Here is an 18,447-nt window from a genome sequence, read left to right on the forward strand (position 1 = left end):
TGCTATCTAGTGGATCACTAGCACTCTTCCATCAGAGCCATTAGCAAGTCAATGGATGAGATATAAAACATTTGTAGACAGAAAAAGACCCTATGGCACTTTTTTGGAGAAGCAGAGGGATGTTTTAGTCAGGGTTTCCTCCCTATATTCCAATTCTGGTATTTTACAGTCGGTCAAGCTAAAATTCCACCCCAGTTATTTAAATTGGACGTTCTTGTGGCTTTATTGTGCATTGTTAAACAGTTGCCATATTTTAGGTGAAAGGAGTCTGCATTGGGTAAAGTGATCCCTTAATATAGTTTATCACATTTATAATGTGCGCAGGAATCATATAAAAATATTATTGCCCTCCAGAAATATATGTGTATCTTTTAGCAAAGGCTACACTATAGGTTTGGGATAGAACTAAAGACAAGTTCTTTTTTCCTCATCAATAACAGCCATTGCAAATAATTCAGATCTTAACTCAAATTATAAACCAGATACTTTTAAAGATTGGGCGAGCCATGGAATACATACAGTTGGCCCTCTATTCAGTAAAGAAACTTTTCTAACTTATTTAGTAATAAAAACTATCTTTGACTATCCCACTCTCCTGTGGTACCAGTGTTTTCAAGTTAGGCATTATAGTTCTCAACTTTCTAGAAAAACTGTTTTATACAGAAAGCTAATTTTAAGAGACGTAATAGCATCAGGTAAATTAGGAAAGAAAAAATTATAGTTAATTTACATCAAAATTTACAGAAGACTATCCAAATAAAAAAAAATGTCCATATGTGACATGCTGGGAAAAGGACCTGTATAAACAAATTACCCCAGAGTAATGAGGTTTGATCTTGAAAGGAGTACCAGCAACCTCACAGCACCAGCAACCTCATAGCACAATAAAAGAAAATTTCTTGAAGATACTGTTTCAGTGGTACCTCACACCAGCTAGCTGTATGTTGAAAAACTTGCGGTGAAAGAGGAGATTTTATGCATGTATGGTGGGCATGTCCAGCCATTAGAGAGTACTGGATGTAATCTGTAGCCAATATCACAAATTGTTGGCTATTTATTACCAAATAATCCTTTAATAATCTTCCTGGGAATTCTGGGTGGAAATGGTCACACAAAAGGAAATGAAGAATTAATCTGTCATCTGCTAGTACAGTAGGACCTCTGAGTTACAAACACCAGAGTTACAAACTGACCAGGCAACCACACACCTCGTTTGGCCTGGAAGTATGCAATCAGGCAGCAGCAGAGATACAAAACAAAACACAAAACAAATATAGTACAGTACTGTGTTAAACGAAAACTACCAAAAGAAAAGGAAAAGCAGCATTTTCCTTTAGCATAGCAAAGTTTCAAAGCTGTATTAAGTCAATCTTCAGTTGTAAAAAGAACAACTGAAAGAACTTTTTGAAAGAACTATAATACGAACAACCTCCATTCCCAAGGTGTTCGTAACTGTGAGATTCTACTGTAGCTGCTTGGCTATTGATAGCCTCTCACTGAAAAAAGAAAAGATTAGGCCAACCATAGAGCAGTGGCTCCAAAATATGGGAAGTGGTTGTTCAAGAAAAATTAACACACCAATTACATACCCAGCAAAACAGACAGAGGACAAATATATACTTAGATATTTGGTTACCTTTTATTCAGTACTCAAAGTACATTTACCTACAGAAACCCCTATCACACCTTTTCAATTTTTTGGTATATTAACATTTGATAGACTTGCCTGGTTTGTTAAATTTGTGTAGATAGATTTCACCCCATTTAACAAAATGACATGTCACAGCTGTGGTAATGATGCTCTGTAACGGTAACATTCTTCTAAATAGAGAGATCTGGTTACTATATTCCTTTATAATGTCTCTTTAAACCACAACTCATTTTGATTTTATTTTGCTTCTGATATTTACATGACAAGGATTTATAACCTGGTTAACACTTCCTAAATAAATAAATAGCTTAGCCCCCCACCCCCTCAAAGTAATAAAGTTAAAAGAATACAGAACAACATTATTATTTAAATCTACCATTGCTAACCTCATTATATGGAGTATCTTGCATTCCAGAATCTTCTTTCATAGCTCCTTCCTCTTTAATGTTTGGGGTAATATTTAGAAAAGCTGGCCATCCCATGGAAAATAAGCCTTGAAGTACAAGCCATGAAAATGCTAAATTAATACTTGTATAACCATGGATTTTAAAAGGCTATAGGATGTTGTAAAATGGCAACAAGTTTTATATGACTAGGATTATTACTTTTTTATTTTTTTACAATCCAAGTGATGAGTGGCACAAATGGAACTGATTGAATTTATGACACATTATTCTAAGTTCCATCTGTGGCATAAATCTACTTATCTAGGCAGATACACTAATATGTATTCATAAGACAATGATCTCAAAGAAATCTTCTCCTTTTCTCTGCGTGTCACTACTCCACTTGTGTTGTATCACACTGCCAACCCATATAAAACTACACATAGAAAATAGTATTCTACAGTAATGGTACAATAGCATTACTACAGGGCTAGAGTCTGCCACTCTTACTCATGCTGACTAGTACAATCGGCCCTTATCCTTCAAAGACTTACATATTTAACTTGACACACTATGTGTAATCCTTCTGAAGTCAATGAGAGCACTCATAGTGCATAAAATTAAGCATGTAAGTAGATCAGTACTTTTCAGCTAGACTATGTACAAAATACAGTATTACTCACTAAGGGTAAGATTGGCAGAATCTGGCCCATAGTGTTTTGGGCCACTAATGCCTTAGTGTTTTTTAAAAGGAAAATCTGCCAGAGAAGGTGATGTTAAGTTTAACAGTAGAAAAATCTGAAGGGTGGTAATTTATTAAATTTAGAGTGAAATATACTATACCACCGTGCACAGAAACACAGAGGCACACACCACAAAGGAGTTGCTATTACTATTTGTTTTGACTTATTTGACGTTTTACTGTCTCTGAGTTTTGACGTTACCCTTTAGTTGTTCATTCTTTACATGCATGACTTTCCCACACAGTCCCTCCTTGATGAAAAGCATACTTCTCTTAATATATTTCGTCTCACTCCTGCAGATGATGTGACTTCACCATTTATGAGCTATCAGACTATTCTCTCCTTTCCAAAGCACACATCTTATTTCCCCCACACCCTTGGTATTTATTCTCTTTTCCACAGAAGCAATTCTTTATGGAAGCTGTGCCAACAGAGCTAGCTCATGCTGAGAGCAACCTTGAAATGTAAGTTTAATAAACTAACAGAGATTGGCAGAGGAACAATATAATTAAAGAAAAAAATCACTTTTTATTTCTCTGCTAGGCTCTAAGTAAAATAATCTAGACTAGCAATTATGTGTAGACAATCAGATATTGGGCCTGATCCTCCTCACGCTGTGGTCAAATGGGAGTTTTGTCACAGACCTCAATAAGAGCAGGATAAGTCTCATTGCTACCTTGATTCTCCAGACACACAAATGATGTATAAGCCTCCGAAAAATGACTTTCTGTAGGAGTTTTACATGGCTACACTCATCTCAGGCTTGGTACAAATGAAGGCTTTACATAAAAATAAAAAACAAACAACGCTTCCTCCTTTTAATAGATTCTAGCCCCAATCAATGCATTTAATGGGTTTTCTCTGTTAATGTGAGACGGAAAGATATTATTGTCAACTCTGAAAATGGTTTTGCAAATGATTGGGAAGTTGAATACATTAATTTGAACATCAATTCTGAGAGGAGCAGCATTACAGTAACTGCAATATTTCTTTTTTTTTCTTTATTTTTCCCCTTGAAAAGAGGTAATTTAATGTAGCCATAAAAATCCTGTGGCCGGAAAAAGTCACCCAATTGGGGATGAGGGTCCAAAAGTCCTAACAAAGTCAAGGAATTTCATTCAAACTGTAATTACATATTTTTTTCTGCACGGGCATTTCACTATTACACTAAATAAATGGTTGAACCACAAAACTTGATTTATCACAACCTGTATAAAAAAAAAAGGGTGGGGGAGGGGCTAAGACCCAATCATACAATCTGCAGTGTCTCTCCTGCAAGACTTGGCTCCATCTGACTTGATGTGGCACATACAGGCATGTACCATCTTGCAAGAGATACTCTTGCACCCTGCAGAACTGGGCCTTTAATGTTTTATCATATGATAAGGAAGAAAATGAACTCCAATTAAAAAGCTGTCCATCGTATACTATGTACAATATCATTATCTGGATGTTAATTTTTTCTGACTGTACAATCAAGGTCTTATTTTTACTTCTGTTATTGGACATTGATGATGTATAATTGTTTAATAATATTGTCCTTTTTAAGCAGTTTATCTCACTTTGAAATGAAAATTACAGGATCCTATTATGATGCATTTTCGTGCAAAACTCCCACTGACAAAAGTAGGAGTTTCCTGCCTGGATCAGTAGCAGAATGGCTTGTTGTTGGTAAACACTGTAACTAGTGACATACTGTACAATTCATCAAGATAATTAATTAGTCCAACCAAAATGAGCATCAGAAAAATATCACACAATATTTCCTAGTATTAACTGCTTTCTATTAAAAACATAATCATGCAACATAATTCTTTCCCCTTTTGAGAACATCTTCTTTCACTCGATCAGTTTAAGAGCCGTAACTCGATGTTCTAAATGATGTTACTTGACCCATAAACAGGCATGGTTAGAACACTCACTTCCTCCATTGTGAGTAGTTAGTAACAGATTACTATCAGAGACTTGAACATCTTCCAGGAGCATACGTGAGGTACAAATCTTTTCCATTTTCCAGTAACCTATGGTAGCGTAAGATGTTATTAGTATAGTGCTACTGGTATGTGTTAATAACATGCATATTTAATAATGACACACTAACAAATTAAGCATTCTCTTAGCATTAAAAAGCTAAACGTTCAATTAACCTCTTACGTATAAAATATGTATTTTATTTTGCTGTTACAATAAGAATTTACTAGTCTCATATCTCAAACACATGTGAAGGGTACGAGCAGCAGGATAGCTTGAAAAGAAAACAAATGAGATCTGAATGAAGTAAAACAGTTGCAAAGATGTGTTCAGTTGTATAATTCTCTACATTAATTATTGTATTTGAATACATTTAACTTACCCTTTCTTTTCAGATATTCTGCAATGAGGGCAGCTATATGGATATAGCACATAGCAGCCTGAAACCAGAGACCATATAAATACATTAAAGTACACCACAGATCTTACATTATTAGTTTGCTGAGGGTCAGAAACCCTCTTCGTTGTCGGAATATGTTTTGGAAAAGGGGAAACAAACTTAGTTTGATAATTTGAAGAAATCACAGGTCAAATACCAAGTCCTTACTCAGGCAAAACTACCACTGATTTTAATAGAAGTTTCGCCTACATACGTATAGAGCACGGGTTAAACAAGAGCATCAAGATCTAACCCATAGAAAATACATGGTTACTTTGGAAACAAGGTATTATTGGGCTAAGATCTTGAGGTTCAATTAATCAATTTAATACAAATAACATTTTTGCCAAAAAGAAAAAATTGGGCTATGACCCAGATCATATCCTGTGCTGAAAAACAAACAACCCAGAAGGGAACGGAAACTACATAGTCTTGTTGTCATTAGGAAATTACATTGTGTTTAAACACGATTTTAACAGCTGAGTTGGCTAACAGGAAGCTGACAATGGCCTTGTGGTCACTGTGGACAAAGACAAATCATGCTCAGCAATGTGTCAGCTAGTCATGGTTAATCCCTGGTATATAACCTGTAATATACAGCACATCCAGGCACTCTTCAACCCAGTCCACATCTTATTTTAGTCACATGAGGGAAACTGCACATTTAGCTTAGATAATAATCATCATAATTAAAAATACCAAGCTATTATTGAGTGCTTTTCATTTGTAGATCTCAATCTAAATACAGACTGATTTCTTTGTCTTACGTAAATTACCTCTGATAAATCTCCATTTCTAGCATGAATCTTGGCCATGCTTTCAAGCCAAGTCCTTCGTAATTCAGGTGTACTGGCATATGAGTTTGCTAGACTGTATTGCAGGTCTACAAGCATCTCTGGGTCCTTCTCATGTTCCTTCATCTGAGCTGTGGCCATTAAAACTGTCCTGATGCGTTTGGTCAGGTCTTTCACCTCTGCTGGAAAGTGACTGTTCTTTGGAAAAGATAAGCAATGAATCACTGAAAAGGCCTACAAAGTCATACTTTTATCATGTTAAACTATAGTATCACCCCTGACTGGGCCTGAAGTCAATGGATAGACTCCTATTTAAATCACACTCATAGTCCCATTATATTTACATATTTGAACAGTTCTCTGCCATTTATTTACTGATGTGTCACAGCATCCATTAGAAACTCTAGTCCATATTCTGATTTCAGTTACACCACTGTCTATATGGAGTAACTCCACTGAAGTCAATGGACTGACGCTGGGGTAACAAGTGAAAATATGACCATATGTCTGTTACTAAATTTATTGCCAGATTTGGATACACTTACTGATGCAAGTAATACCTTACTCCACAGGTAGCCTCACTAACGTAAATGGCAGAAGGTAGTATTCAGTGTGAAAAATGGTATCTCAGTCTTGCCCATAGCCATTTCAAACCACACAAGATTAAAATTTGATCTTCCTATCAGCCAGATCACAGATTATTCCTCAAGAAAAAAGTATGTCAGTTCTGCTGGGTTTTTTTTTTTTTGAGATGGACGATAATAAATTCTGATTTTCAGGGCTGTGGGGTTTTGTTTGTTTTTTTGCATAGGTGTAGAGAGCATAATGATACAGAAAAAAAATTATGCCTTTCTTTTGATTGGCAGATCTGAGAATGCTACAAAAGCAGAACACACAGATACAAGATTAACAGATGAAAGATAAAAGCTGCCCTTTAACAAAATAAAATACAGGTGAAATTCCCATGTTACTTACACTAATTTTACATCAGTGTAACTATTGACTTCAATGGACTCACTCCTGATTTACACCACTGTTAGTGAAAGGAGAGTAAGCCCCATAAGAAAAAAATTGAAAATGTTTCCTGCAAAGCATTTGACAAGAGCTTATAAAAATACACAAGTTGTGATTTAAAACTGTTTTCTAATATATTTAGCAGAGTGGGGTCTAAACAAACACTTATTATGAGGTAAGCCCCTTATTTTGGGTTAGCAAATTAATCACAAGCAAATCTGGATTTTCTATTAAACTTATTTATTATTCATAAGTATTTGCTAAATAGTAGGAAGAATAATTTCTAGCCTAAATATCATTTGGGAACTGTTAACTTCAACTACATGCTATTTACGGTGTTTCACTGGTCATATGGCATAATTTCTGCTCCATGATTGGATGAGTGAAACATTTTCAAAAGGAGAACAACAAATTGTGAATAACAAATAATAAGTTCAGATGAACAAACATTTGTGTTATATTTACTAAGATTTTGGGATTCACAAACATTTACTTGACAAAATAATAACATGAACCATGAATCACTATAAAATGAAGTCAGTCTTTTTATTCATGAAAGTATTTGTGAATCAGTTCTTCCTATCATTCTGTCATCTATAACAGGCAATGATAGATACAAAACCTTTCTTACTTTCATCTGCTTGTCTCCATTAGCAAAATTATTTATAATTGCAAGTGAATGTTGAAACCGAGATCCACCAATCCCTGCATCTGCGATCAATTGGCTTACAGCTTTGATGAGCTATCGGTGAAGAGGAAAAAAGAACAATGTATGATTACTAAAGGAAAGCAAAGTTTGGACATAGTTTTAATCCCTGTTTTAAAAAATCAGCAAGAGTTGGAACTGATAGGGGGAGAGAAAAGGGCTTTCCACAAATATTTTATGAAGACAAAATATAAACAAATACATAAATATAAATAACAAATCGTCTTTTATATGTTTATAATTGTTTATATTTTAAAATGTTAGATCCTGTCTCATCACTGTATTACTCCAGTTTTATGCCCATGCATCTGTACTGATTGAATCATACTACTGTAAAATTGGAGATGTAAGTTAAGCCCACACTGGTGACACACTGAGTCAGATACGCTCCAACTGCTACATGCTGTGCCTGTGATGCAATGAAGCCATAAACCTGATTTAAATGGCCAGTTAGCTAAGTTTACAGCTGCTTTGCATCACCAGCACAAAGCAAAACAGCTGGAATGAACTAGTGAATATGGTCCAATGTTTTCAGACATGCCAGAAAAATTAGAACGACACAGAGAAATTGTGATTTCCAGAATTCAAAGTATCATTTCAGTGGAATATTTTTTATAGCCTGTATACATTGTTTAAAGTGCATCTTACATTTCACTCACCTGTAGATGGGACCTGACTATTGACTTCTGCTTATTAAATTCAAAGTTCTTTCTCATGAAAAAATAAAGAAGAGCAGATGCCTCTGTCTGAGTTGACCGTGACCTATGGTTACAGCATTTCAGGATTTCATAGCAGAATGATCCACACATGTCTGCTTGCCCCTGAAAAAATGCTGAAGGAAACTAGAGAAAAAAAAATGTCAAAATGTTTAGCACTTCTACTACTCTTTGCTACATTCATTTTGAATCAACATATTTTGTGTCAAACTTTCATTAAAAACAAGCCTCGCTCTCTCAGACACACCAGTGTCTAGCAAAAACATCTGCCACTAGCTAAGCATTCTCTTCTGTGTAAAAATGAAAGTAAGTGAAAACAGTGTGTGCAAGTTGTGTACAAAGCATTAATCAAATCCTGTTGTGTACAAAGCATCAGTTAAATTGACCTTCCAAATTTGTATTTGATGCACAAATAACATCATGTGCACTGAAAGCATAGTGAGGTGCAGCAGTTGCAATGGAAATAGCATAGTGAAGGGGACTGGGGAGAGTTCAGACACCATTATAAAAGCTAACCAGTGAGGAGAAAAAAGTTTGGAATAGCACTACAGCTGGGAAAATAATAGGTGTTTTGTGGCAGTCTAGAAAGGCTGAAAAAGTTCATTTCAGTTGGACTGAAAACAAAAAATTTCAAAATATTTGGTGAATCCAAAAGTTGAAAAATTTTTTTGGACTGAATTAAATGTTTCAGTTGACTCGAAATAAAATATTTCAGTTTAAGCATTTTTAAATGTTTTTGAATTTATTTAAAAAAATTCAAAATAAATTTCAAAACAAAAAGTTATTTCAAACAAAAAATGGAAACATTCTTATCTGGGGGGGAGGGGAAGGGAGGAGGTAAGGAGAGAGGACTAGTGTATTTTCAAAACAAACAATTTGATGAAATTGGCATGAATTCATAAAACATCTCAGTGTTGCCAAATCTGATATTTTTGCCAGACAACATTTTGCTGAAAAATTTCGCTCCTCTCTATTGATTACTATGCCTTTATGTCACATTAAGCCAGTGTTCCCCCTGTGGCCAACAGTCTGAACAGCATTAGACGGCAGAGAGTATAGGATGTAAAGGTCCAAGTGGCTCTGTTCGTTGACAGCTACTGATCACAGGATGGAGACAGCAGAAAACATAAGGAATGAGACGAGGGAGAAAATAAGCATGTTTGGCACAGATCTAGATTGCTATAGAGATTATTATTCCCACAGGAGCCACTACTGAGATCAATATGCCTACAGACGTTTGGAGATAGAACACAACCCCTGAAGGCAATGAGGTGGATGGATCAGATGATGTTAGATATTTACTCTCCTGCCACTGCACATGCTCCTCTGGCTCCTGGAAGTCTGGTGTGTAATTTAAAGCAGGCTGTGACTGGTTTATCTTATGCTTCCTTTGGCCTTTGAGCTATGTTGCTGGAAGAGGCATGACCATATTGCTTTTCTTTCTTTTTTTTTTTTTTTTGCAATTTACAACCATTTTGGAAGAATGGCATGTAGCTTAAACTTTTCTCCACTACTGTGTTACATGCAAGGGACTGGACAATCAGATCAATTTTGTTTAATGCTACAAAATTACAGCAGCATTTCTCCCACTTCTCCTCAGCCATCACTATAATCCATCTGCCAAATCCTGATTATTTTTAAAATATGTCCTCAACTCCAGCTCTGATTTTGTAGCTTTTAGATCTGGTTCCCAGGCACAGTGAGGCAGTTCAGCGTCTAAGGGTTAGAAAATAATCCCATAATTATTTGTACCTACAAAACTGCAGATAGTAAATCAGATGGTCTTTTTCAACACGGATCCCTAAATACCAATGAAACGAAGAGACAGAAAGCACCTTAAAGTGTGAAATCCTCCACAAAGTTGGATTTGTTGCACCGCCCTGCCAACCTTATGTAACAGCTTTCAAATGGAATAAAAGGCTAGTTACCTTGCTCACAAACAACCGCAAGGCAGCAAAGACATGCTTGAGGGCTACTGCCGACTGGTTGACTTGCAAAAAGAGCAGGTAGGTATCAAAGACCTTTTTCATCAGTGCATTCTGGCAATCAGATTGCTGGAGTTGTCTCTGAAAAGTCAGTACACAAACAGGATTGTAATATTGTAATAATGGAACAGAAAATGGCTCCTTTGGTTTTTTTGCACCAAGTCCTAATGTGTTCAAATGTGGTAGTATCTTTAATGTCAGCCCTACAAGTGCTTAGAGGTTACCAGCAATGTGAGGCATTCTGCATGGGCTGCGGGCTCTTCATACCTACAGTAATATCGGACCATTGTCTTCCACTGTTTGTTCTCCCTATTCATTAACACTAACTACTACACATACCACTCAAGACAGGGAAGTGGGATTCATGAGAACTGGGGTCTGTTGATGGCTGCCACTTTCTATCTGTGTGACCTTGAGCAAGTCACTTAGGCCAACATTTTCTAACTTAAATGCCTTCAGTTAGACTTCTAAATCCATACTGCAAGAATGGCTTGATCAGTGACCTGAGCATCCACAACGCCTGCTGACTTCAGTAGAAGCTATTTCAGCTTCTCTGAAATTCAGATGACTTTGGCCATGTCTACACTTACCAGTAGATTGGCACTGCTGCAATCAATACAGCAGGTGTTGATTTAGCAGGTCTAGTGAAGACATGCTAAATCAATGGCAGAGCGCTCTCCAATCGATTTGTGTACTCCACATTTCCGAGAACAGTAAGAGAAGTGGGTGAGAAAGCATCTCCTGTTGACAGCACGGTGTAGACACTGCAGTAAGTCGAGCTAAGCTATGTCTACTTCAGTTATGTTATTCATGTAACTGAAGTAGCGTAACTTGGGTCAACTTGCTGCGGTAGTGTAGACCAGCCCTTTTATTCAGATGCCTCAGTAAGTAGTTAGCAGCCTAAGTTTCAGGCACCCAAGTTTGAAAAGTTTGGCCTTAACTTCTCTGTGCCTCAGTGTCTCCATTTTTAAAATGTGGATAATACTTACCCACCTTTGTAAAGGTATGGAGATTTTTTAATGACCAGTTTATATGAGATCAAAGCATTACTATCATCACACCGTAGGAAGTGATGCTGTTTCCATGGGTCATCCCTTTTCCTAGCTCTTCTGCTCAGCCAGGACCCTTTAAGCCAGTACTTGCATGGAGGCTTAGTACTCCCCTTCCTTCACCCCACCAAAACCCCTAAATGAATGATTTGGCATTATATTTGTTTCTTTGTAACGTACACATGGGCATTTTGAAACTTATTTAAAATTCTCTTTTTGCTCAAACCTATGACACCATTTCAAGGAGAATTTGCAACAATAGAAAATACCTGGTGGTTCTGAGTGAAAAGACACAGTAGATCAAGAATGGTGAGGCAAACCTCTGTGGCAATATTTGCCTCTGTGTCTGCATAGTGTACAATGTCTGTGTCATTGGAGCTGCCTGCAGCAAAAGAAGTGGGAAGAGAACAACAAAGTGAGTATCAAGATAAATAACCCTCCAATCAGATCAAGAACTGCTTCTCAAATCAGTACAAACATTCATTCCTAAGTGTGCACGTAAGCTAAAGGGGGAAATCAAAGGTTGCTTGCTTCAATTTTGTTAATTTTGTAACAACTTTTCAACTTTGCAGAATATTTATTTGCTTTTTTCATCAGAGATTACATTCAGCCTGACAAGAGATTTGAACAATGAATTATATCCTATCATCACATCTCCCTCAGAAAAAAAATTATGTGCAATAAACAAATGTATATTTGACATTTCCTGTCACACCGTCTGCCACTAGTTACATATCTTTTTCAAGTCTGTCTATCTGTATCCTCTAGGTCTGTTAAGGGATAACTGTAGGGTATATCAGGCTGTGTGTGCAGAGGGCATTAAACCACTAGTAGCTGATGGAAGCACTCTACCCTTAAAGGACAAGGGCATGCAAGCTGCCTTCAGAGGACATGGGGAAAGTGAACTCTTACATAATAATTATTACATATATAAGTGAGCAGTGTGCATTCATTTTAGCATCCACCTTTAGATGTTAGTTGTGCAAAAAGGGAATGGAACACTGTCCTCACCTGTTAAGGGTATCTTAACACTGCTGGAACTAAAACTCTGTCTCGCCTTGCATTCAGGGAGTACAAGCACTAGAATTCTGGCTGTCCACAGCACAAAAACACAGTGGAGGTGGCAATTGGAGAAGAAAGAATCCTTGAGCCTTCTCCCCTCACATAAGCAGGCAATGACTGCTAAAATATGTCACAATATGTTCCATATGTGAGTTAGCAAATGCTTGACTTGTCTGCAAATGCTAGAATTCTAGAATGATATTCTAATGCTACAATTCACTCCAGTGAATTGCAATGCTGATGGGGAAAAGAATGGACATTTATTTTTTAAAGCATTTTAAAGTATCTACTCTGAGAGGTCACATTACTGTATTCTTTCACTGACACAGAATGCCATTCTTATTGTTAAATAGAGATGTGTGTAGGTATGCTTTAAGGATACCTGTTATTTTTAAATGTCCAATATACATTACTATCTTAATGAGCACACAAAATATTGCCTCTTGATTTTGGGATTAAAAGGAAAAGTGCGGTGTAAAATACTAAGGCATCCATTTTCATGAAATCTGCTTCCTACAGATCAAAACACCAGGATGTGAAAATGGCAAGGAGATGACAATTTGCAGGAGTTACAGCCACACAGTATTTTGAACAGCTTTATTAGTCATGATTAAAGATGATTGAAAAATTCAGAATTTTGAAATTTTTCAATGGAAAACAGGACAATTTTTTCCTGAAAATACCTGCAAAGAGTCCAAATTTTTTACCAGCTCTAGCACTTATCCTATTTCAGATGTTGCACACCTGACTGTACAACACTCCAGGGGGCAGATTCTCAGCTGGTGCAAATTACCACAGAACTCAATGAGCTTGGCAAAAACGTGGGTAGTATGAATCCACTGAAGTCCATGGGAAGTCAGCACCTCTGCAAAGCAAGCTGCTAATTTCGTTTTCCAAATATGTGTTTAAGTACCTATCTTCAGGTTCTGATGTTTGCAAGTGTTGGCTTTTTTATCTTTACAGGTCTATATTCCAACTATTAATATTCAGAGAAGTTCCATTTCAGCCTTTAGGGCCTGATGCAAAGCCCATTGAAATCAATGTAAAGACTCTCACTGACTTCAATGAGCTTTGAATCAGACTCTTATACATTATGGTGCTGGGCTCTATAGAGAAATCTAAGATAGAGACAGACAGATAAGTAGATTCATTTCCTTCATACTTACTTGCCATGCTGCTGTCTATCATTTGCAAGAGTTTGGGGTTGGAAAATGCATTTTTGCCACGGATTATTGGTAATGTTTGAGATCTGTGATGTTTGTGGCCATCATGACTGGAAGTAGAATGTATCCTGAAAATGAGAAAGCACCATTTTCGGTTTAAATGTTGTTATCATGTCCCTATAGTTTTTCCATGTCTCTCAGAATTATCTGCAGTATTTCTCAATGACCGTAAGGGAGACCAATGAATGCAAAATATTTCAGGTTAATATAGCTGAAGAACAAAGTCTTATATAACATAAGCAGATGTTTTGTGATTTCTTGAGATCACAGGAGACATCACAACATTTACTTATTACTAGGAGAAGCACTGGTTTAACCAGCTAACCAATGTTTACACAACAGCCCTTTAGGGAAGAGGAATTGAGCTAAATCCTGTTGGTTTAGAATACAGAGAAAACTATTAACACCACAAATTATTAAACACAATTAATAAATAATGGGGGACTGAGGATTTTAGAATGGACAGTGATGATAAAAAAAGATACATTCTTTTTGTATTCTGCTAATGAATACAATAGACTATTTTGCTAAATAGAAGACATTTAAAACTAAGGGTACCAAATTCAGGCACATATATTCATACAAAGGTTCCAAAATAAAAATGGCCTCATTTTCAAAAGTACTGGGAACCTGCATCTGTTACTGAATTTAGTGAGAACTGACAGCACATCTGAAAAATCTGGTCCCTTTTATTTAGCTGCCTAAATATGGATGCCTAACTTTAAGTACACAGTTTTGAAAATTTTCTCCTCTGCACGTTATTTTCTGCATACAGGCCTAGAATCTGTATGAGTTTTGACTTGCACAGTTAGCACATGATCAAACCCTCAGAAGGAGGGGAGGAAGGGTTACCCCTAACCTTTCCTCCTGGTTTCCAACCCCATGCCCTACCATGGAATGGGAAGGAGGTTTATTCCCTGAAAATCACAAGTTTTCTGAGAGCCACAACATTCAGGAGAGCTGCCAAAAGCCATCCAAGTAGAGAGCTTGTGCCTCAGGACTCCTACCCTGACTCCCCACAGCTTCCATTTCAACATGACCCTGAAGGAGATCTTTCTTTAGTAGACGTGAAGACCAGAAGGTACCGGTATGACAACCTAGTCTCCTACATACCACAGGCCAGGAAGATTTACCTGCATCAACCCCATAATTTCTGGCTGAGCTAGAGTGTGTTGTTTAGAAAGACAACCAATCTTGTCTTGTGCAGTCTTTAAGGACTTCAGCTGACTGAGAATTTACCACATCCAAGTTGTTCCAATGGTAAATTACCCTGACTGTGAAAAATATGGGCCTTTAAGCTGTGTTACCTAATCCTCTTTTTGGGGGGGAGGAGGGAGCTGGCTGTATGGTGTACAGAATTGTGGGAAAGGGAGCAGGATGCCACAGATGGTGGCTCCACTCCAACCCCATCATCTCCTGTCTTGCTCCCCCAAAGAGTGGAGTCCCATCTCCCCCAAATACACACAGGCAAAGGGTAATCTTTGCCCTTATCTTTTCCCACCAGGAGTAACCTGCCCAAGAAGAGGCTCTTCCTCTCATGGACATGTAAGGTGGAAAATCAGGAACCAAGGCACTAACAGTTTTAGCAATAAATTGAGCATTTATGACTACTTTCCTCTCAACTAAAAATATCTCTGATTTGTTGGTAATTATTTGATTATATTACAAATATTTTTAGACGTTCAAAAGCGCTCAGCTCCCTTTCAGTGGCCAGATTTTTGCTATCCAGCATGCTGCAAATCTGGTTCCAAGAGTCGCAATGGGAACTCCTGTGTGAAAATCTGACCCCAACTGTTGAGCACTTGAAAATTTTATCCTGAGTTACTCTGAAAATCTAGCTCCACATTCACATGAAAATATATTGTTGGTCAGCAAACATAAATAAATAAACGTACATCTTCAAAAGCAGAGTGAAAGTTATAAGGGTCATTGAAAAGTAATAATATTTTATTTAGCTCTTAACATATGTCTTTGCCATTCCTTAAAAATATTTTTACAGCCAAAAGGGCTAAATACTGCATTGGGAGGATTTAGACTGTAGCAGTCGCTTAAAACAGCTGCAGCATGCCTCATTCGTGGTGGGTTTCTAATTTTGTATCACCATGCTGGTTCTCCTGTAAACGTGCAGCAAAACAATAGCCTCTTCATGCTTTAATTCAAAGGCACCATGCCAGTTCCAGCTGTGAAATGAGATCAGCACTTATTCGGGGGCGGGGGGGGGGGGGGAAGAAGGAGAGGAAAGAGAAATGCTTCCTTTTCCTCATGTTTCATTCGTTCCAGCCATATGCCATGATATAGGCTTATGATGTTGGGCATTATTGGGTTTGAATAAGCTACGCATAGATAAACAATTTTATCTGAAAAGCACAGAATGGTGGGAATACAGCCTTTCCCAGCCTGCTCTTAGACAAAGTCTACAAACCACATAAAGTGAGAAATTCACTCCCTTCAGTCCTTCTCTCCTGTCTTGGCTGCTCTTAGGGTAGCTACCTCAGGTTATTCAGCCCCCATCCTTGATCTTCTTTATCTAGAAAGCCACTCCCACTTCCCTGATGTTCAGATGAGGCAATAAGTCACCTGTCTTGAAGAGTCAACAGAACCCACTTAACCTTTCTCCAGCAGGAGCAACACCTGGTAACATGGGAGCATATGTTATAAACACACACACTGATTTTCCCCTCAAGTGGGTATTAAGGCTATTACTACAATGCACATTTTACTTCTGCAGTTTATTCAGATGCCATAGGATAGAACGATTAAATTCAACTTAAAATGTACAATTTATTGATTATTTGGAGAGAAAAAAAGACCAGGAAAAAGGAGCATACACCTAGCTTATAAAGTGGACACGATAATAAATGACTACACTACATGTAAAAGTGGAAGTAACCAGATGGGGGCCAAACATAACCACCCAATAAGTGGCACTGTAAAGGGGTCTTTAGGTGGCTGTAAATGAGCTTTAGCCCCTGTGTTTAGACCTATTTTGATCTAAATTTGGTTTAAGGTGTTGAAAGCTTAATAATTACCATTGCGGCAGTATACCAGATGTCTGACAAGATGAGTTAGATCCCTTAAGCGTTCCATTATTCTGGGTGGCCTGAGCAAACTTAAAGGCAGCAGCTATTTTCCTGTTAAGAGAAAATAAACGTTAACTCTGTTATGGTACGTGCCTCTGATTAGGTCATGTCAGTGAAAAACACAAATGTACCTGGCAAAACATGATACAAAGCATGAATTGGTTAATACAGCAACTCTACATTTTGCTGCTGAACATATGACAGACAGCAAAGTTCATTGTTGTAGCATGAAATGAAAAATGAAGCATCATAACATGCTGAAACAGAAGTGTACGTCTCATGCTTGACAGCTGGAAAAATGATCTCATGCTCTTCAGTATAGTGGGCAGAGACAAATACTAGGGCCTGGGGAATCTCAGTTTCTAATGCTTTTGAAGCATTCATGGATACATGATAGTGCCATTCCCTCACAGTTCTATGGTGACAAAAAGAAGGATCTGTTTGTCCTTCTCTGGCATTTGCACGCAAAAACAAGATTGGGAAAACCCTAATATGATAGTCTAACTACTACAGCTTCATGCACTATCACAAGTAATCCACCTGGTTGCCCAGGAAAATGGCTATATTAGTTGAGTTCCAAACATTCATAGGATTAAAAAAAAAAAAAATGTAGGTCAGCTACGATGCCTCCAGAATGAAATTGATATACATTAATGACTTTTATCTGAGTGTTAATCCCCACAGTAGTACTTAAAATAACAATGTCATCTACACTGTATAAGTAAAAATAATTACCTTATTATATTTCGTTTTCCTAGATATCTGAAATTTTGCAGGCAAACCCTGAAAGGCACAAAGTACATTTTGTAACGATTCTGTTTAGTGACATCAACATTTCAAAAATTCTGAGTCTTGATCTTTTTAAGAACACCCATGATAAATCCACCACTTTGTTAGCAAATGATCCAAGATCTCCCAGAACTTGGGAAACAGAAGGGGAGACTATCACTTCCACTCTATTATTGCCCATCTCTTCTCCCTGGGTTTGGGATTTCTGCAAGGTGAGAGGGAAAAAACTGTGGGGATGTCTGCAGGAGGACAGTTTCTCCACCACCTTATGGAACTTTTGCGGCTAAGTAAATGATGACCCAGTCAGTTCCATCTTATTCATCTTTCCCAGCTGAGCTGGTTAGGGGGTTCTGGGTTCAGTTCCAAGCATGGAGCCTGCAGGAGTTGTGCTCAGAAGGAGCCACAGGAAATTAGGTCAGGGCTAGGAGCTCATGGAATGTGAATAGCTCTGGAGGAGGTTTGGAGAGGCAAAGGCCTTCCTTTTCCCAGGTGGAAGAGGAGTGGCAGCAAATCTCAACCCCAAACAGGAGAATTCATACAAAATTCTGTGAGGAAAACCCCAAAGAGTTTCCTATCTTTTCCCTGGAAATAGCCAACAAAAGGATGATATGGCCTTTAATTATTAGCATACCTGAATTTTATCCCAGAGAGTAAAACATACAATTACTACAGCAGCTGCTAGAGAACAATATTATTTAACAAACCAGCAAACAAACCAGAGTGTGAACTTACTCTAAAATACTGAAGAAGTCCGCTATCTCTGTGAATGGAGCTCTCTGCCAGTAGGAAATCAATGTATCTGGAACCAGACATCAAAACATAGGAATTTAGCAATTATT

At 37.5% G+C, this 18,447-nt stretch overlaps 1 protein-coding gene across 9 annotated transcripts in view; it reads right to left on the reverse strand.

Moving 5' to 3' along the window:
* DOCK10 (dedicator of cytokinesis 10) overlaps window positions 1–18,447 on the reverse strand; it is a 240,443-nt gene that overhangs the window by 25,437 nt on the left and 196,559 nt on the right. For 7 of the 9 annotated variants that reach the window (XM_050963968.1, XM_050963963.1, XM_050963967.1 and 4 more), the window contains 12 exons: window positions 18,341–18,407; window positions 17,555–17,602; window positions 16,769–16,870; window positions 13,683–13,807; window positions 11,724–11,836; window positions 10,349–10,486; window positions 8,364–8,546; window positions 7,630–7,740; window positions 5,967–6,182; window positions 5,134–5,191; window positions 4,703–4,801; window positions 2,038–2,144 (listed from right to left, as the gene is read on the reverse strand). In XM_050963968.1, the coding sequence (XP_050819925.1) occupies window positions 2,038–2,144; window positions 4,703–4,801; window positions 5,134–5,191; window positions 5,967–6,182; window positions 7,630–7,740; window positions 8,364–8,546; window positions 10,349–10,486; window positions 11,724–11,836; window positions 13,683–13,807; window positions 16,769–16,870; window positions 17,555–17,602; window positions 18,341–18,407 (1,367 nt within the window). The remainder of the gene's footprint in view (window positions 1–2,037; window positions 2,145–4,702; window positions 4,802–5,133; window positions 5,192–5,966; window positions 6,183–7,629; window positions 7,741–8,363; window positions 8,547–10,348; window positions 10,487–11,723; window positions 11,837–13,682; window positions 13,808–16,768; window positions 16,871–17,554; window positions 17,603–18,340; window positions 18,408–18,447) is intronic. The other 2 variants (XM_050963971.1, XM_050963966.1) reach the window with 1 other exon arrangement.

Source organism: Gopherus flavomarginatus, chromosome 8, assembly GCF_025201925.1.
Source record: "Gopherus flavomarginatus isolate rGopFla2 chromosome 8, rGopFla2.mat.asm, whole genome shotgun sequence".
Taxonomy (NCBI): domain Eukaryota; kingdom Metazoa; phylum Chordata; order Testudines; family Testudinidae; genus Gopherus; species Gopherus flavomarginatus.